This window comes from Alligator mississippiensis, chromosome 11, assembly GCF_030867095.1.
Source record: "Alligator mississippiensis isolate rAllMis1 chromosome 11, rAllMis1, whole genome shotgun sequence".
In the NCBI taxonomy this organism is placed as follows: domain Eukaryota; kingdom Metazoa; phylum Chordata; order Crocodylia; family Alligatoridae; genus Alligator; species Alligator mississippiensis.
The window spans coordinates 50,370,611-50,392,095 of NC_081834.1; the positions used below are offsets into that span (position 1 = coordinate 50,370,611).

General features: G+C 46.7%; 1 protein-coding gene across 1 annotated transcript; it reads left to right on the forward strand.

The window, feature by feature from the left end:
- Positions 1–909: 909 nt before the first annotated feature.
- Positions 910–20,610, forward strand: LOC102574809 (butyrophilin subfamily 1 member A1; the record flags this gene model as incomplete). Its single annotated transcript, XM_059715023.1, has 8 exons — positions 910–1,003; positions 5,910–6,257; positions 7,781–8,062; positions 12,807–12,911; positions 14,470–14,490; positions 15,279–15,305; positions 16,992–17,024; positions 19,537–20,610. Coding segments are annotated over 8 exons (1,431 nt in total), but the record flags the coding sequence as incomplete, so codon positions are not given.
- Between the last annotated feature and the right edge of the window lie 875 nt (positions 20,611–21,485).

Genomic DNA, 21,485 nt, shown 5'->3' on the forward strand with positions numbered 1-21,485 from the left:
GCCCGGGGTCATGCAGCCTGGGACCGGGACTCAGTGTTCCCACTTCAGGACTATTCCACCCAACTGGGGACAGGTAGTCACACTGGCTATATTCTGTACCTGCAAGAAACTTCTCAGAGAAAATGACTAACAAGAATCCAAGTTTATACTGTAGCATATGTATTGTGTAATGCAGTGTATTGCGTGAGTAGGAAATGGTATGCTAATGAATACCAGAAGGGAACAATGCAGATTTCTATGGGCTGTGATTCTGATCTACAAATCCCAGAGAGAGGCATCTGGAAGCAGGACTAGGAAGTAATGAGACCTTATGAGCAACCTTCAGAGTCCTGTACCACAAATCCCACTTTTCTTTATAAAAGTGAGAAAACCCCTTTTGGCTGTGGTGCTCTTGCCTGAGTACATATATATTGGTACTATATTAAATCAGTGGTCAATACCCTCTTTCCCTGGGACTTCTGTTCCCTTTTTCCTTTCCAGTCAAATTTTCCCACTCACTAAGAGTTTGTGCCAGGAAATGCTTTTTACTAAGGTCAAAGAAATCCTCCTACAGCCAGACTTCTGTGGAGGAACCTAAAAGTCCCTAGCACACATGGAGCATTTCCTGTTTCCCCTTGTGAGTATAAATGGCAGATTTTAATCACATAAAGTGGCAAAAATGCACTTTTTGCATAGGTATAAAATAAATACTATTTCCTTGCAGCCTGGACGTGTAAGTTCATGTCTGAGCATGTGCAGCAAACTGTGCCCTGCCCAGGAAGCTGCTGTTCCTTTCGCTTTCCGATGTAACAAATGCTGTGAGGTGAAAATGCATATAGAAGTTTGAAACTTAAAAACTGGACAGAAAAGCTACAATTAAACCCTGTAGCTATTTTACTGTGAGATGTAAGCATGGAACTTGCTATCTGACATCCTGAAGAACTTTTTCCAAGTTTCTTGACAAAACTAAAGGCAGCTTTTGGAGGCAGAAGACAGCATAAAACTTCTCAGCAGGATCAGTCCGGTAGGTGAACGTCTGTTGATTAATAAACTTTCAGGAGACCTTTTATGCTCTCTGCTAGATCCTGCTTTTTTAGGTAATGTAATTATACAATGATTAGATGATCCTCTGACAATTTGTTTTATTATTTATTCAAAAACTACATTACTTCTACATTCAAAATTAATTGCACTCAATATACTTTATAGATATATGTAATAGTAAAAAAAAAACCCAAACCAAAACCAATAAACCTAAAACAAGACCAAAAATCCCCCACAAAACACCCAAACTAAATGGAAAGAAATAGGGGTGCACCTAAAGAGATTTTTGGGGCTAGTACCAATAGCTGATTTTTAAGGAGGCATATCAGCTGACACCGATCTGATTTCCAATATGCAGCCCAGCAGCCTGAAGAGTAGTGTCTGGCTGGTACGGCTGTTATAGTGGAAGGGGAGGAGGAAGGGAAAGGGCACTGGGCGGGGCAGATGGGGGCCCCTGTGGTGAGGGACAGAGTGGGGCTGGGGAAGGGGCTGGGGCTGGGGCAGGCGCTGCCCACCCAGGCTGGGGCAGGGTGCGGGACAGAGCTGCTGCCGATGCAGAGAGGATGGGGACAGGGAATCAGCTCCCATCGCTGTCCATTCCCTGGGCTGGCATATGGGGCATGTGCACCTGGCTCTGTGCCATACCCTGCAGGTGGGGAAGGGTGGGCTGTCACTGCGGTCTGGGGCCAGGGACTGGGCTGGGCTGCACTCAGAGTGGGCAGCAGTAGAATTGGGAGAGGAGTTGTGGGGAGGCTGCAGCCCCCTCCCCCACATAGCCTCCCTTCCAGTGCTGCTGCTTCTCACCCCACGTGCAACCCAGCCCAGTCCCCTGCCGCACCACCCTAGCTCCAGCCCACAGTAGCAACAGCCCTTTAAGAATCAATAGAGGGCAAATAGTGCAAATCTATAGATTCCCAGCCGTGCATGTTTTTCACTTCAAAAGTATTTGAAACAAGAACTTGTTTGAAAAGGTTGCATAACAAAACTAGAAGGGAAATGGTAAGAATACTTGAAACAAAGCTTATATTGTTTTAATTGCCATCTTCTATCAAACTATTATAATGCTGCCCACTTCTACTGCTAAATCACTAATATAAAATTAGATAATGCTTTTCTTAAAGCCTAAGCTCCTCAATTCCTGCTATTAAATGATATTTACTGCTTTAAGTTGTTTGTGTTTTACAGGAAATTCTACTCCTCATTACCCCAGAGAAATGCTAGAGAATATTATCCCAGTGTAAGCTAAGGTCTCAGGTGGCAGAAATCTCTCCATAATTTTTAGGAATATCCCATGATTTCTGGGCACCTGACTCATGATTTTTGAAGACTTGGTGTTAGGAGCCCTGCAGGTCCACATGGGAGGCGTCTCTTCCACAGCTTCTCGCACTGAACCCACAGCAGCTTCTGAAGGTCTTGGGCAGGGTGCAGGCAGCTCGGTGGGTTGCCCCTTCTGTGTGGTGGGGCAGAGATCCAGACCTGGCTCTGGGTATTACATAGTCTCCGGCTAAAAGAAGGCAGTTCCTGCACAGCACAGGAAAAAGCAGCTCAAAATTCATGAGGCTGATTTGTTAATTGTGTTTTAGGCTCACCCTAACTGGGAGACAACTCAAGGTACATCCACACCATAGTTGGTAGTAAAGGGTGAAGATATCAGATGTAGCTGTAAATGCATTAGTTTGAGTACTGGGAATAGTCTAGCCACATCAATATACAGATTAATCTGCTACTTGGTTATCCTGAAGGAAGACTGCTTTGGGCTTCAAATCACTTTGTATGATCAGTTATTTGTCTACACAGGGAGCTGTTGCCTCTACAGCTGTGCAGACATAGCTGTAGTGATAGCACCTGCTAACAGAGGTGATAGCAGCTGAGACTAACTGGTTCAGAGTGGCAGGAGCTTTGGTAGGCAACAGTTTACTTCATCAGATGCTATAACCAGACTGGCCAAGAGGGGCCAAGACCCTGAGCCTCCCCTTCCCAGGAAAGGACTGCAGCCACTCAGCTGCTGGGGTAAGATATAGGGGGCTCCTCCACCACTTTGTTCATGCTGCATGCACACAAGTATGCATGTACGCAGATGTCTACAAGGGCACCGTGTGCATCAAGCTGTAGAATTTCCACTGCACAGAAGTGCCAAAATACTGTTGGGAAGATTAAAGAACGGCCACTTCAGCGATGAGGAAGGAAAAGAATAGGAATTATTGGTTCTTGTGACAGACATATGAGGCTTGTTGTCCACTATTAGGTAATGCCGTATAAAACAGAATTACTCCAGGACACCAGCTGCTACCACACTCCTCCAGAGATGATACCATGTAGCTCTACTGAGCATGGCTACACAATTTACCCATATTCAGAGTAGGCATGTAGTGGATTTAAGTATTTTTATAATTGTGATTCTGTAATGGAAAAAAAGTGAAGCAGAATGACATTTAGATTCATACTCATAAAAGAGACATTTATGTGCCACTTACTTGTCTATGAGGCAAAACAGGATTTTGTCCTATGTGCTGTAGTTTTGTATCTCCTATAAAACTGTGAAATGTCATTTTGAGTCAACTTAAGAACAATATTAAAATAGAGATGGCCACAGGCAAGTATCTGGAAGTGGGAAACCTTAACTTTCCCAGCTTCTAGAGTCACACCCCAGAGCTCCTGGAAGCACATGTCTGGAAGCAGGGAAGCCATGCAGGCACTCCCGAGGGTGACAGGTCTCATCCTGCGTGGAAAATCCAGAGGCACACAAGAGTGAGACCTCAAGCCCAGAGACCTTCTGCCTGAGGTGGCTGGAGAGTGCAGGACACTCCAGACTGCCTGTGCTTTCCTGCCATAAAGAAAATAGACATCCACCACAATAAAGCAGCACAAATTATTGCTACCTTTTCTGGCAAACACATTGTAATGTGACATAGAGTACGGCTGTCTATTTGCTTTTGCTTTGTGCCACCAGAAAAATGTGTATGGCATCACAAAGGCAACAAAAGGTGATGTCTGTATTGCTGTGTCTATATTGCTGTTCAGGATTGAATAGACACCTAGCAGAAGTCTGTGACCAGTTTGACAGAGCAGTGGAAAGCCTTCTCATAACATATATGTCTTAAGCCATGTCAAATGGGTTTCCATTTTGATTGACTAGAAGTTAAAACACTCAGTTTAGGTCTTCTGTCCAGGGGGAGTGATTCCAGAATAACTATTCCCAATTAACTGTACATGACAAAGCACTTATTCTGAAGTAAGAATATCCACAGAGGAAATAATCAGGAACACACTTAATTTATAATCTTATTCTATATTAATTTCCACTCATTTCATTTTGTCAAAACCACAGCTTGCATTTCCATGGCCAAGCACAGTAACCAAATATCTCAGCAACTTTTTCTGATGAGTCTTGGTTTTCTGTCAGTTATCCCACCAGACTGTCTAACACTTGAGCCCTGGGATAATTGCATCGTCTGTAAGTGAAACTCCTTTAGGCTTCTTGGCCTGTTGGAAATAGCAAAGGATTGTGAAACTGTTGGACACTCTCAGACATTGCAAAACACCATCTCCACATTGCAGAGCATACAGCTCTATGTGCAGGACTGATCAACACTCCCCACTTTTGCCACATCAATTTATGCAGTACTATGAGGAGCTTGAAGAGGACAAATTTCATGGTGCCTTGAACAGCTATATTGGCATGTAACTGTATCTGAACCCCACGTTTTCTTTTTTAACAGTGCACCGTATTATGATTCTAGATCTCATTCATTTAATATAGCCTAAAATGTAATGAAAACTCTTTATCATCACCTGACTCAACACATGATTTTTCATTTAGGGGAAGTTGAAAGAGGGAGTTATCAGGGATAACCCTGGAATTTCTGTTTCAGCGGCTGTTTTAATTGTGCACTTTCATAAGTTTATTCAAACCAAGGTTGTTACCCTTCTATACTTGTACGTACTGCCCTCCTGCTATCTCACCCAGTACACAAAGGTGGTAACCAGCGCTGTGTGTTCTCCAGGTGACTACTTTTCAGCCGTCCCCTTGTGCTTTTGGATCAAGTTTCAGTGAAAAAGATGCCTCACTTATTGTGCCAAATCTCCAGAGTCTCCACATCACTGCCTGGTTTTCTCACATTCTTCATTACTTTTCATATTTGTAAGGTGGAATCAGGTAGGTATCTGCTCCATATTAATGTGTGTTATCTTGCTGCTGAAAGGTTTATTTAGTTTTCTATTGACACATTGCACCAATTCTAGTCTTTCCTGGCAAATGGAAAAGATAGTTAGAAGTTCAAGACTGCATCAGCATCATTGTGTGGGAAGAAAAAATAAATACAGCTAATATAAAAAGTTTTCCTCTTTCTCCCCAGGCATACAGAATAGCTCTTTATCTATCGCCGGATCATATATTCATATTTCTGTGCGCTTCTATGCTCCTCATTACCACAGTATCCTAACATCCTCCTTCTCGTCACTCCACTGGCTTTTCAAAACCAATATTGAGGAGGAATATTCTTTTTTACATGACATTTAAATTATCTGATATTTGTATTTCATGCCATATTGTAATTAAAACACCAAGGAACCAATACATTTTACAGGATACAATGTTCGGACAATGTCCAATGAAAAATGTTGACATTTCTATGACAAGAAAATATGTATGTTGTATTTATTCAGGATATTCTAGCCTTTCACAGACACTGAATTTCTTAGGTTGGGCAGTCACCTGCAGTTCAAATTGCTCAGCCCTCTCTATTTCAAGGCTTTGTTTTCAGTTATGTGTCATTTTACAAGTCCAGGTTGAAACTGCCAGGTGGGTATCCAACTCATGTTGAGTATGTTGGATTTATCTTTTGACTTCTTAGCTTACTTTGTGGTGTTTTTGGTATCTTTTACAGCCCTGTTTACAGTTGTTGGACCTGATCAGCCAGTCACTGCCATTGTGGGGGAAGAGATTATATTGCCATGCCACCTGTCCCCCAGCATGAGTGCTGAGAACATGGAAGTGAGGTGGTTCCGGTCTGAGTTTAGAAATTATGTTCATCTGTACCGAGATGGGAGAGATGATTTTGGACGACAGATGCCAGAATACAAGAGAAGGATAGCGTTTTGGAAAGATGGCCTCACACATGGAAATGTTTCCTTGAGGATTCTCAATATCAGGCCTTCAGATGAAGGGCAATACCACTGCCTTGTTGATGATGGTATTAATGATGAAGAAGCTGTAATAGAACTGAAGGTAGCAGGTCAGTGGCTTCTGTCAGTTTATCTCTGCATGGTTTTCAGGTTTTTTCTCTTTCTTAATATGCCAACTTCATGGAACCTATGTATGAATTATTTTACAATCAGAGACTGTATTTGAATTTTATTCACATTTCAGAAACATATTTCATTTTTTGTCAGCATTTTAATAATTTTAAACAACATCTCAAAAGCAGTTAGTTTTTCTTTGTTCTTGATATCTCAGTGCTTAGGACCTTGTAATTTCCAGCCTAAATTTATTCACATCCAAGTTATATCCATTTTTTCTTGGATCAATATTGTCTTTTAGCCTAAATAGTATTTTATCGTATGTCATATTTAGTCCCCAACATAGTTACATAGAGCAAACTTATCCCTTTCTGCCTGTGTTTTGCTAGACTGGAACAGCCCAGCTGTTCTCCTAAGATAAACCTTTCTCTTTTGAAATCCCAAACCTCAGTTACAGTCCTAATTTACTTCTTTTTCCATGTAATTTGAATGCTGTCAATCTGTAGTTAGTCATGGGGGCGCCCCCCTCCAGCCTTTACCCTCTCTTTATAAATATGGCTTATTCTAATAATCTACTACCGGTTCTCTGATTGCCTGTGTTCAAATGTCATTGTTTCATGGGAACTCTTGAAGCTGAACTGAACCAGTTCTGTTGTGGACTTGGATGATTTCAATTCGTTGGGATTTATGTTCCTATGAAATGTACACATCCGGGAAGGGAGTATTTCTTATGCCTTTCCTTTCACCTAATTTGGAGTTTCACTGACGAGGCTGCTTTGTTTTCACATCTAAGACACTTGAACAGAAGTATCTATTATAAAAGAATATCCAATAAATTTAGTTACATTAATCATTACTATAAAATGAAGCAATTATATCATATATTGGGATTACCTGCATTAAGCCCTTGTGTTCCCTTTAATCTGATCTGCTTCAGCTATACATGCCATTTGCTTTCTTTCCTTTGCTAGACGTCATGTCTGCAAAGGTTCATTTCATTCTGTGATCACTCAGAAACAGGCTTTTGAGACTTTTGCTATAGCCATACTTTGTAGCTCTGCAGAAAATTATGTTTAAAGGCAACCAATGATTATTCATGTCCGCCTTCAGTCAATAAAAACACACTATCATGTAGTACGATTCCAACTAGCTACACTTTGCTTATGGCTAGAATGCAAACCTAATGTGTTAGGCTTGTGCTGGGTCCAGAGTCTGTACTTCGTGTTGTGGAGTTTCAGTCCCTGAATCCTACAGCCTATTCCTGAAGGCTACAGTCATTTATAATGCCCTCATTACCTACCAAAATCAGATCTCAATGACCATAATTTGTTATTGGCTCAGTGACTATTTGATGATGAAATTTCTCAGCTATCACATCCAGGAATATCTAGGCTCTGTAGTTGTTAATTGAATTGCTGCCCTGATCTGCAATATCTAGAAATTCTTGAAAACAAAATTTCCACAGTCCTTTACAAAATTGACTCATAGATTTAAGAAATATAATTTCTTTCTTTTTTAGCTTTAGGCTCTAATCCTATCATCTCTGTGGAGGATTACCAGAAGGGAGGGATCCGCGTGACATGTCGATCAGCTGAGTGGTACCCAGAGCCCCAGGTGCTGTGGAGAAATGCCCAGGGGTATCACATACCATTGCTTTCTGAAATCAAATCCCCAAGGGCAAATGGCCTGTTTGAAACAGAAATTTCTGCTGTCATAAACGAACATTCAAACCCGAACTTGTCCTGTTGGATCAGGAACAGCCTCCTCGACCGAGAGAAGGAATCAGCAATTCATATATCAGGTTAGTTTCCATCCAAACCCTACAGTGACCCGCCTCCGCTGGAAACCAAGTGAAACATGAAGCAAACACACACATGACTAGCATTTCCACAGGGTTATAATAGAAATACATTTACCTGAGTATTTGTAGTTTATGAGAATCTGGATTTTATCTCACTCTAACTTCCGAAATTTTACCTTAGAGAAACTGGCAGACACAGTCACTCAAAATATCAATGCAGTGTGGTTTTGTAGTCTCAAGTTTGTCTACGTGAATTTTCAGTGGGTATTTCATGGGTATTTTGCTGGCATCTACCTACTAGTATTGAGTTATTCGTGAATCCTTAAAGGATTTTCAGTGCACTGCACCATTGTTCATTTTTTATCATGTAAAATTCACTAAGTTGTATGTTGTTGCTCCTCTTATAAGGGTTGTTAAGGGGAAGGAGGATTTATTTAAAAGGTCTTTTCAATATCAGTTGTGATTCTGAAGCAATCTGCCCTTCTCCACATGCTGAGGGCATTTACAGATGTGCTCCAGGAGGCTGTGGAGTGTGTGAGGGGGGGGGGCAGAGGGGGCAAGGCTTTATTTAGCCCATCTCTGAGCTTTAGTTTAAAGCCCCCTGCTGCCATTTTTTCAGCACAGGAACACTGATGCGCATGGTGCTGGAAGCTGCTGGAGCACAGTTAATCCCATACTCCAGCAGACTCAATTAACTGAGTCTGCTCCAACGCACTGTAATTATAGGATGTTGGAGCAGCCTCTCTACACGTGTATAGGAGCCCTCAGTGTATTCACTGATCCACGTCATAAACAGAAATTTATTTCCTTTGCAACTGCTACATCTCAGGGTTATTTTGCCTTCCTCCGAACCACTGAGTGTTTCCTGCAGCCAGGGCTGGGGAGTTTGACTGGCATGTCCGGCTGAGGCTTAAACCCAGAAGATCCTGGGGTCTTGCCCAGGGTCAAACCACTTGACATATTTGGAGTCAAGAAAGATCTTTACCCCCTGGTTAATTAGTATGGACTGTAGAGGATTTATCTTCATCTGTAGCAGGGGAGAATGGCCCTCTTCCTTGAGTCTCTCAAGCACAGTATAACAATCCTCGAACCAGAAGGCATTGAGTGCTGTGCTACCCCTCACCCCTGTTTTAACTGTGGCAGTTTAGGGCTTTTTGTCTTGTAGTTGTGTCAGGGTTGACTATAGTTTTTTAAGAGACTGGACAGTGGGTTTGTTTGTATAGAACAATTTGGACGGAGAAGATCCTACATCAGGCAGGGGGCTGGACTAGAGACCCTCTAGAGCAGGGGTGTCCAACCTTTTTCAATGTGGGGCCGAATCATGAACTTTTTATCACCCAGCAGGAGGGGGCACTCGCATGGCCTGTCGAGTCCAGCTGCAGCCTGGGGGCGCAGGGTCAAGGGGTGCCACCTGACCCCGCCCTGTCCTCCCTGCCACCTGGGCAGCCTCGAGGATGCTCCCACACCTGCGCACCTGGGCTCAGCAACCCCGGATATGTGGGGACTCTACAGGGAGTGCGGACTATGCAGGGACACCCCCCTGCTCCCTCTCCCCTGGGGCAGCTCGAGCCCAAGCCCAAGCGGCAGGGGTCCCTCCCTCCCTGGGGCCCGTGACTCACCACCCCCAGCTCAATGTCTGCGGGTGCAGAGGGGTGTGGGGAGGTGGGAGCAGCACTGGCTTTCAGCCCCGACAGACACAGCAGCAACAGCATTTCCTGCAGGCCCAGCCGCAGCATCCCTCCGAGCTGGCATCCGCACCACCTGCACCTGCCCGCCCGCTGCACCGCAACCTGCTCCAGCCCATGCAGCCAGTGGGGACCGGCAAAGGGCAGGGCCAGCATGCAAATGAGGGGCGGGGCTAGGAATGGAAACCCTGCAATGTGGGAGAGGGGAGGAGCTGGCATGCAAATGAAGGAGGGAGGGGTGGGGTGAGGAAGGGACACCATGAAATGAGAGGGGACGGGAGGATCCGCACCGCGTCGGCAACGTCAAGCTGACGCAGTGCGTGTGGGAACCCTGTCCCTTCCCGAGCCCTAAAGCAGCCATTAGGAAGCTGCTGAGGGGCTGGGGGCGGGACAAGTGGTGGGAACAAAAGTAAACAGAGTTTACTTTCATTTCCCATCGCAGCACCGTAGGCCACAGAAAATGGCTTGGCGGGTTGCATGGCGGCCTGCGGGCCACATGTTGGACAAGCCAGCTCTCGAGGTCCCTTCCAGCCCTGCCTTTCTGTGCGCATCTATGCACGTGTCCAAGACCTGCTCCTCTGCTTTCTGATTAGAGTGCATCAGAGCCGAGTCAATTAACTGAGTCTGCGGGAATGTTCTAATTAGGATGTTCCCGCAGCCTCTGTGTCACATGTATTCAGTGACACCAAGTTTCAAAATGGTGGTGAGGGCACTTTGATTAAAGCTCACCGAACAAGCTTTAGTTAAAGCGCCACCACCACCATTTTGAAGCCCAGGACACTGAGTACTTAAGCCCTTGTGAGACACTCTAATTAAACACCCCCCTCTACCCCATCCACCCGCTCTCGAGCTCAGGTACAGATGACCTATGATTGTACAATATACACAACAGTTGTACCACCGTGCCTCTGGCATAGATGTGGTTATGGTTTAAAATGCTTATAATAGTACTAGCAGATTGCCTCTCAAAAATGATGGTGGGGTGAGCGGGGACAGAGCTCTGCGTCCTTACCTCCCCCGACTTTGGGTCCGACCCCGGTCCATCTTCCTAACCCCCTGTTTCAGGTCCGTCCTCCCCCTCCCCACCCCCCGCCACCTGCTTCGGGTCTGACCATACTTCCCCTGTTGCTCTCCCCGCAGCTTTGGGTTTAAACCAGCCCCCCTGGTTCAGATGTGACACCACTCCCCACAATTCGGGTCTGACCCCACCCTTCCCTCACCCACCCTGCTTCAGGTTTGGACCCACTCCCCTCATCCCCCCCTTCAGGTCTAACCGTGACCCCCAGTGTGGGGCTGACCCTGGCCCCCCACCACTTCCCCCTTTGGGTCTGACCCTGCTTTCCCACACTTCGGGTCTGACTTCGCATGCCCCTGCCCCCCTATTTGGATTGGACCCCGCTCCCCCTGCCCTCCCCGCCTCCATCGGGTCTGACCCTGCCTCCCCACCTGCCCCGCTGCTTCGGGTCTGACCCTGCCCCGTGGTTCGGGTTTGACCCTGCCCACCTTCAGTCCTGCCCTGCGTTCCCACCAGTTCTTGTCCTCACCCAGCCCCCACTCCCTTCTCCTCCACTAAGACTCCTACTCCACCCCACTGTTCAGATCTGATTAAGCTCCCCACCTTCCCCCCCATTCAGGTCTGCCCCCGCCCCCCTTAAACCCCTGGTTTGGATCTGATACTGCCCAGCCCCTTTGTGTAGTGCCATGCTCCACCACCTCCACCTTCGTTCGGGTCTGACACCATGCCCTGCTCCCTCCACCACCACTAAGGGGCCTACTCTGCCCCCCCAGTTCAGGTCCGACCCCGTCCCTCCTCTTTCCCAGTTCAGGTCCAACACCATCCCCCATGCTTCAGGTCCATCCCCACCCCATCTCCTCTGTTCCAGGTCTGACCACACTTCCCACCCCTCCCCACAACTTTATATCCAACCCCACCCCCTCCACTCCCTTTGGGTCTGACCCTGCTACACCCCTCCACCCCACTTCAGGTCTGATACCACTCCCCCTGTTCAGGTCTGAACCCGCTTCCTCACATTCAGGTGTGACCCACTCCCCTGGTAGGGCTCCAACCCTGCCCCACCAAGCCCCCTTTCAGGTCCGATCCCACTTCCCCCTCCACTTGGGGTCTGACCCCTCTTCCCCCCCCACCATTCTCCCCACTTCTGCTCTCACTCAGCTCCTTCCCCCCCAGTTTCTGTCTGACCTCGACCCATCTGCCCCCCCGGTTCTGTCCCAACCCACTCCCCACTCCCTCTCCCCTGCTGAGGGTCCTACCCCACCTCACCCCACCTCCCCCACACCATTCACATCTGATCCAGCTCCCCCCTGACACTCAGGTCTGACCACAGTTAACCCCTCCTCCCCAGTTCAGTTCCAAAACCACACACCCTTTCCCCCATTAGTGTCCAACCCTGGCTTTTCTGAATGGAGGACCCCTTAGCATATAGATCTGTAAGTGTGATTTTTTTTTGGCCTTTATCCACTGTTTCGATATATAATAGTGCTTACCCTAGACCTTCCTTCTTAGCATGCTCAGTACCCCATACTATGGCTGTGAAGATACTGGAGCATTGTGTAATTCCACATAGATCCCAAAGCTTTATGCAAAATACCCCCCAAAAAACAAACACAAAAACCCCCAAACCCTATGGCTAGCAGTTGTTTGATGATGGATAACATGGAGGAGGATTTAAAGTATTTCTGGATTTTGCTTCTAGCAGGTTCACATAAAGGTTGATCCTCTTCCATTACAGATAGAACAAGAATCCAAACACTTTGCAATTGCCAAAAATTGCAGTTATATGGCTACATAATTTCCACTTAGCCATGTAAAGGTGAGATAGTATATTTCCTGTTTACTTACGATAAAGCACAATCAAAAGTCAGTTTGTTGGTTATTAAAGCATATTTCTGATTTTTGCATCATGCTAGGCATTACTGCGGTCGTTCATATCTCATGCAACTCCTGAACGCAAGTATTCATGGATGGCCTTAGAATAAGTACATTTGGTTTTTTTCATCAATAACAAACTAAAGCAAACCCTGGGCATCTTGTTTTTCAGCTCTCTTTTTTCCCAGTGTGAATCCCTGGATCGTGGCACTGAGCGTACTCCTCGTGGTTGTGTTAAGTTTCATAATCCTGAATGTATATCTCTTCAGAATAAAAGGTAAATACAGGGGGGATATATAGTATAATTACTGAATAATTTTATTCTAATAAATCAAAGAGTGTATGAATAAGATTTTACAGCAGACAACCAAAGGGAGGCAGGTAGGCACTGTGCCACACACCAAACCTCCAGCACAGCAAAGTGCAATTGCCAGGGGGTGTTGCTTGCCTGGGGGTGGGGGGAATCAGGGGCTAAAAAGGGTCCCTGGTCCTAAGGGGTGTGGGGGTGCATACAGTCCACCAAAACCCCATGCGTCCTCAAGCACACCGCTAGCCCACCTGATTCCACCAAACCCTCCCAGACCCCTCCAACCCCCTTCCCATGGACCCTGATCACCTCCACAATCCCTGTGATCCCCTGCACAGACCCCACTTGCCCTCTTGATCTCCTATATCCCCCACTGTGAACACTGTCTTCCCCCTCTTGTGCCTTCCATGCATCCTGCTTCCCTCCCCAATCTCCAAGACACCTGCCTACACACCCTGCCTACTCCCCCCAGCCCCCTGTGGACACTGCCTGCCCTGGTAATCCCCCAAACCTCACCCCTACCCCTCCCATCCAAATTTACTTTACATCGAGTGGCCATTTTCAACTGTAACTGTCACCTAACTGCCTCAAATATCTATACATACCATTATGGAAAAGTGAAGCTGTTATTATGATAAAACTTAAATTTTTCTATTTCCTTGAAATAAGTGTATGCCTTTTGACACACATCTTTACACTCATATGGTTAGTCAAACACTACAGAATATTTAATGTCATGCCCCTAGTAATCTATGTAAGTAAGCAACTGCTCACCACTACTACAGTAATTGGGGGCTACCTCTCCACTGCTTCCTTTTGGCTATAAAAGCAATTGAGTTTTTCTAGATGTTAAGCAAACTCAAGAATATCAAGTCTTTAGACTCTAGCACATACAGGTGTTTACTTGCTGTACTAGCAATCCAAAGATGTCCGTTGTTTAGAGACAAATGGGTACTAGATCCTATCCTGAAAACACTAGAGGGATTTATGTCTAACCAAACATCTCCCTACACAGCTAGATGGAAAAGTACAGTACCATCCCCTGACACAACTCCTACATGGACCTTGCTCCTTCCACCCTGGAGCTCTTGAGCAGAGGCTTCCTCCACCTTAGGCTGTCATACCAGTGATGCTACCGTACAGGATGCTTCAGCAGCCTTCAACCCACTTTTCTTTTACAGCATCAAATCTCTTATAAACTTCACAATTTTCACAGGTAAAAGGTAGTGAACATGGATAGAAATTTGATGCGTCCAGTCCCATATATTCAGATTCTTAATAAATGGATAAAAGCTAGTTAGGACAGTCAAAGTAAGCACAAAAGAGTTTCCCACTTCTCTCGCCCATGCACACGAATGAAGATAGGCAGAAAAGGACACAGTTCTCAGCAGCCGGACCCTGGATACTACTGGCGGTATGCGGATAAGCACCACAGAGAGGATGTCGCACAGAACACAAAGTGCCAGGCTTCAACTTATGAAGTTGCAGTGAAGCACTTAATCAATGTATCTTTTTTTTTTCAATCCAGGAAACCTTCAACGAGAACTTGGTAAGTTTTTCTCTGTGTCCAACACAGCTTTTCCAGGGTCTTAAATGTAGCTAGAGCTAGCTGTTCCTTCTCTCCATGCTGGAAAGAATAGAAACCTGGCAGCAACACTGAGATGCCCTTGGTCATGAATGCTTTGCTCAGAGCCCTCAGGCACTCCTTCCTGGCCTTTCTCATCGTTATTAGCCCAGAGCACCGCCGCTGTTGTAGCAGTTCATGGAGTGAAACTGGAACATTAATGTAACTGGAGATGCAGCCATAAATTAGTTTGAACAAGGACTTAAGATGGTATCACAATGTGGTTGGGAATCATTGAAGGGACTTCAACTTGTACCTCATGTATACAAAGTACCCTAAGCCATGGAGAAAACAGGCAGCTTTATTCTGTACCTACCAGAAACTTCTCAGTCAGGTCAGAGAGAATAAATAGCAATAATCCTGCCTAGTTGGCAGTAACAGGATTATCTCTGGAGCCAGGCCCTCTCTGAGGCAAAGGGTACAGCAGTTGCAAGTCAGTGGTGTCTTTGGATACTGAGGTGCTCTGGTCACAGCAATTTAGAAATGGCCAAGCAGCACCAAGAGATCTGACATCACTTTGATGGATGTGGTCTGTATAGTTTTAGTGACAGGAAATGACAGTGTCCCAGTTAGTCCTTCTATATGTTGCCTCATTTGTGTCCAGCATCACTCTGGTCTTTCCTGGCTTTTGCTTGAGCCAGATGTTCCTCATCCAAGAATCCTTTTACAGCTGCATTTGTTCAGATAAATACCGCTATTTCTCTTTGTTTCAGGGTGGAAAAGAGCTGTGATCTGTCCAGGTAATGAAAGTTCATATTGAATCAATGGTCTCTTCTTGTTATTTCAATTCCCTTTCTTTCGTTTCCAGTCATATTCATAGGCTCACTAATAGTTTGTGGTAAGAAGAGCTTTTTACTAAGGTCAAAGAACTAAAAATCTCCTATGACCACATTTTTCGTGAAGGAACCTAAAAGTCCCCACCAGACACAGCACTTTTCGTTTCCCCTTGTGGGTGTAAATGGCAGGTTGTAATTATTCAAGTGCCAATTCATCTTTTGCAGAGAGAAAAATACTATTTCCCCTGGCAGCCTGGACATGTAATTATACCTGTGTCATCTGAGCATGTGCAGCAGGCTGTGTATTGGCCAGGGAGGTGCACTGCTGGATGTGCATTGGTGTTTAAACCTTGAGAATGAGAGATGGCCAGAGATATGTGACTAGCAGGCATCAAACTGCACAAGACGGGGGCAGCACTCTTGTATTTTAGCTCCTACATTTGCCTGCTTAGGACACTTGTTCAGGAAACCAGAGATCTGGGTGCAAGGTGCCCTTTACCCCAAAAGAATTCCAACCTCTTATTTTCCTCTCTTTCTGATTTCCAAGTACACTGCTTTAATCATCACAGCAGCATTCATGCATTTACCAAGGTTACCTTGGTCACTCCTCCTGAAACCGGCCCCTGAACAGTCTGGAGATTTAGAGATGTGGAAGCAGAAGAGGAAGAGCAACCTAGCTGTGTTGGGCTCAGCGAGGTGGCTGCAGCTGGCCAGGAAGGGATAGGGCCCTGTGCTCTAGCCTGGACCCTTGTCCCTAATGGGTCTAAAATCTCTCTGCTATGTGGCTCTCCAGGAAATGGGTGCATAAATAATATGTTACTTTGCATCACTCACACATATAAAATATCCTGTGCTTTTGGCTCCTGTGAAGAACTAGCCACCTAGAAGGAGCATCTATCCTGTCTTTGAAACCCTGCCTGGCCCAAGTAGAGGTTGGCTGGAAGAGGTAATAGGAACTAGACAAAGAGGCCTCTAGGTCAGTAATAATAATATGGGCGCAATTTTGATTGGAAGTTTTTGTTTAATCTTAGACTAATACATGCCTAAGTCACTTGGATACTTCTGAACATTGAACCCACAGCCCATAATTTCTTCTCTATTCTTTGTTGCTGATTAAGCACGTTGACCCCCTTTCCTCACAGCGGTGCCCTGTCTGCACGGACAAACGCTTGCCAAAGCAGGCAACTCTGACGAAGAACGTCGAGATCCCCTCCTATGTGACAGTTCCTCCAGAAGGTTTATACGTTATTACCTGGAAGTAGAAGGAAACGCTCATGTACTTCCTGCCACAATTCTCCATAGGCCTGCCCCTCCTGCATTTAACTCAAGGTGGGATTTTCCATTATATGAAAGGCAGCAGGAGCAGGTCTTCATCAATAGCCTTGTCATGCTTCTAAAGAGTGTTTGTAGGGAAAGTATTATTTAGTATCAACAACTATGTCAGCAACAGTGATCCAAGAAAAATCAAAGACTGATAAGTGTGTGGTCCTCTGACAGAGAAGCCATCACAGTGTCTGTGTCTTGGTTATTAATTACGGCACACTGAAGTTTTAGATCTATTTTTACCCAACGTGACATTGCATGCAATAATGCCTTGTTTATAAATCTCTTCTAATGATTTCTCATGTCTGATTCTGTGGTTGCTTTCAGGACTGGGACACAATGCACCGCCTTTGGAAAAAGGTACAATGTTCAGATTATGACAATTGCCAAGTCTCCCTACTACTGGGAACATATTAATTTAGATCCTTTAATAGATTAATACTATTACACCCCGGGATACACACTGTTTTCCTCACTTACAGTGATGCACCCCAGGCCTCTCTATACATGGGAAAAAAACAGGCAGGTCCCTCAAAGGCCTGAAGGGATCAAGATTGGGCCCTTCAAGCCCCATCAAGCTGCCAGAGCACCTGCCTAGGGTGGGGAATGTATTTCTGCCCTAAATGTGATGTGCGCCCATGCCAATATGATCAATCCCAATCTGGCAGTAGGTGGAGATGTCACTCCTCATGGCAGGCCTCTCACCTCCTCATGAATTTCAAAGCACACCATGAGATGTGGCAGCCCGTGACAGTAATGGATCTGGATGGGACTGCACCTCCTCCTCCTCCAGATCTTTCTTCGCTGTCTCCTGCAGAGCTTTCTGAGAGGTCCCTCCTCCCTTTCTCCTTATCTGCCCCTTCCCCACAATTCTCTGCCATGTCTGCCTACACAGCCAGCAAAGTGCCCCAACCACTATCACAAGCTGGGCCTGCTCTATCACTACCACTAGTTGCTGCTTTTCCTACCTCCCTTATTGCCTCCGTTATGGGCAAGGCAGGACAAAGTCACGATCTGTGGAAAAGGGGCAAAGTGAACTTTCTTCTCTGAAAGAACAGCTCAAAATACAGAAATGGGGAAAATAAGAATTAAGATTAAATCAAGGAGAGAGCAAGAAAAATATGGGTATGTCAAGCAACAAACTGCAGTGAGAAAGGAGAAAATAAAATATACACCATAATAAAGGTGCTAGGGAGAAAGACACTTCATTGAGAAAAGATGACGGGGAAAGGTGGGAAGGTCTGAGTATTGTGGGGCCAGGATCAAAATAAGTTTGGGTGGAACAACAATGAAAAGGGACTTGAGGCTGACCAGAAAGTCGGAGGACAGAGCAGGAAGCTGCCTGCTGAACAGACCTGGACAAAGGGGCGTTGGAAGGGACTGGAGTTGGCCAGGGTGGCTGAGTGGAGGAGTTGTGTGAGCTCCTGTTTGCACATTCATACACCAAGACAACTTTGTTTAAACTGCTAGTTTTTGGTTCCTCTGCCCTATGTCTGTCTCTGCTTCCTTCCCTTTGCTTCTCTCTGTTGTCTCCTTCCTACCCAGTACCACTCTCTCTTCCTCTTTGTGATCTCTTCCCCTGTGTGCCTGTTCACTCTCCCATAGCTTTCACTCCTTTCCTCCTCCTTTTTCTTCCCCAACGTTTCCTTGTCATTACAATGAGTGGTGATGAGGGAGAGGAAGCATCCAGGTTTCTCCTTCACAGTCATCCACCCTGTCCATGTGGGCATGTGACTCTCCTTTTATTTCCATTGTTCCCTGCTGGGGACACAGCAGTTCTTGAAACAGTCACGACTTGTAGGGACTGTCTGGGGACTACTCCTCTAGACTATACTTGCTGCAGGCTCAGACAGATGGAGCAGGGCCCTTTCCACCAAGGAATCCCTTACCATGAGTTGGAAGAGTGGGTGAGCTGCTATAATTTCAGTAGTTTTGGGGGCTGCTTTCCTTTTCCATCCAACCATCATGATATAATCTTTCATTTTCCTCATTTATTAGAGAAAGGGCACTTGATGCAAAAAAGTTTATCCAACAGCTCTTCCAACTATATAGTCAACCCAATAAAAGATACTACAAAACATCCTTGCCTCCTGGACATTTCTTGGACCTTTGCAGCTCCAACAATACTCCAACTCTCTTTATTAAGACTCCAAGTACACTTCTTGACTTTTAACATAATTACCTTCTATTTATGTAAGTCGCTTATGGCTTCCTCACTCCCTCTTCCCCACACATTCTCTCTCCATTTTACCTTAAAAACTTCCTATTCGTGTATATATTTTGCTCTTTCTCATCTGCTATGTCTTAGGCTGTTCCTTTTGGGTGAGCTCTGGAAACTTGGGAAATTGGACCTGCACTTGAAGCCTGGGACGTAACAAATCTTTCTGACACGTGGACTGATCTGGTCCAAATTTGATATTTCTTTGACTGTGTCTTGCTGGAGTGGGAATGTCTCTCTGGGAAATGGCCCCCAAAATATGAGCATGGGGAAGGTTTACCAGACTGAGATTGAAGGCAGGCAGTGGACAGTGCAGAGGGAGATGAGCTGTCTCCATGCTCTCCCCTTCATACCCTCTGCCGGGCTCTCCTGAGCCCCCAGGGTCTCTCATCCCTTCCTGTGACCGGCAGGTGCAGGAGGGAATCGATCCCGTGTCCCAGCCCTGGCCCAGCCAGCGTGTTTCTGTCCCTGGCTCGTCTCTTCCTGCCGGGGGGGAATCGGCGCTGCCCTTTGCTGAGGTCTCCGGGCTCCTTCCTGCTCGGGTCAATCCCGGCTTCACCTCCAGCTGCAGCCAAAGCTGCCCCTGCCTTGATCACAGCCTGTCCTCGGGCTGAGCGCTGCTCCTCACGCTCCTGTTGTCTCCTTTCCCCGCAGAGGACGTGACTCTGGATCCAGACACGGCTCATCCCGACCTCGTCCTGTCTGAGGATGGGAAAAGTGTGAGATGGACAGACACACGGCAGGATCTGCCCGACAATCCTGAGAGATTTGACACTCGGCGCTGTGTGCTGGGCCGTGAGGGATTCACCTCCGGGAGACACTGGTGGGAGGTGGAGGTGGGGGAGGGGAGGTGGTGGGCCGTGGGGGTGGCCAGAGAGTCTGTGAGGAGGAAGGGATGGATCAGGTTTAGCCCCAAGGCGGGGATCTGGGGTGTGCGGTGCTATTGGGGTGAGTACGAGGCTCTCACTGCCCCTGATCCCACCCCCCTGCCCCTGGACCGGGTGCCCAGCAGGGTGGGGGTGTATCTGGACTGCACATTGGGGCGGGTGTCATTTCTCGATGCTGACACCAGGGCCCTGATTTTCACCTTCCCACCGGCCTCGTTCGCGGGGGGCAGGATCCGGCCCTGGTTCTGGGTGGGGGATGGTGAAATCTGGCTCAGGTGGCGCCAGTGAGAGGGAAAGGAAACGTGCAAGACGGGACCTGCTCGTTGTCCCCTCCGGCCTCAGTCGTGCTCGTGTCCGTGACCCTGGAGGACTCCTCTCGCTGCAGACGATCAGCTGTGCCGTGTCCGTGGCCCTGGATGCGCAGGCTGGGTTTCTTCATCCCCCGACCACGGCGAGCAGGACGTGGCCGAGCTGGACGGTCGTCTCTGCCCGGGTGTCATGTCCTGCATGACCGAGGGGCCCTCGGGGGCCTGTGGGGTCCGGCACCCACGGGTGCAGCTGGGGGGTCGGGGGAGGGGCAGCGACGAGGAGACACCAAAACCCGGGGCCGGTTGTGTTGGGAAATGCAGTTGAACCTGGCTCTGGTGTTCATTGCAGCGCTGCTTGTCCAGAGCCTCCGGTCCTGAGAGGTGGAGTCACTGCAGCTGCGTAAAAAGTGATTTGTGCGAATTGTGGCCTTTTTCCCTCACTCTGATTACTGAAAAGTCACTGCTAAGTGATTAATTAGACTCATGATTGCAGTCAATAAAGGTGTTGGTAATAAATATCAAAGTATCTTCTGCTTGGTGATTGATTTATTTCACATCTTGTTTCCTTGTCATAAATGCTGTGGAGCGAGCAGGTTTCTTCAGGAGATTTGATTCCTCACGAACAAAACCGATTGCCTCCCTGGGAAGTTCCCGTGTCAGTCTGGTGGGACTGTAGCATCACTGCTTGTGTTGCCCGTGAGCCAGACACACATAAACCTTGTCTATGGTTGTGGCCAAATCCCACTGCGCCAGTTGTTAGTTTCCCCGCCCCCTCCTGCTAAATTATAAACGCAAAGGTCAGATGTTGGAAAATCAAGAAAATATGAAGTAAAGCCCCTGCTCACACTCCTTACAGGACTACGGTGGTAAGAAATATCAGTGTCATGTCTGCTCGGAGTTAGTGATATGTAAACCGGGGACAAAACTTATATGAAGAATGAAATGGTTCAGATACAGAGTTAAAGTGACCCGTGCAGTAAGACAAGTCATGGTCAGCAATCCCTCGATTCAAGGATGATCTCTGCCATGTCTCACTGATGGGTTTTGAGGTGATTTAAGAGTCTAATCCTTGAGCCATCTGCTGAAGTTGTAGGACTTTTGGCAGGGGAAAGCAGGCTGTGATTCCTCTACTTTTCCTTCCTCTGCTCTCTCTTTTCTGCTTTGAGGGCAATGATTTAGCTTGAAACAGACTTTCTTTGGTGAATCCTGCAGCACCGCTGGAGCCAGCTGGCAGTCAGCTCCTCCCAGCTCTTCAGTCAGCATCCAGTTTCTTGAGGTATGCCTTCAATATGCCCTTGTAGCATTTCCTGTAGTCACCAGGAGATCACAGGCCAAACCTGAACTTGGACTAGGGCAGTTGTTTGGGGCATAGCCCGATTTACACATGGGCCTGTGAGGCCTGGGCCCA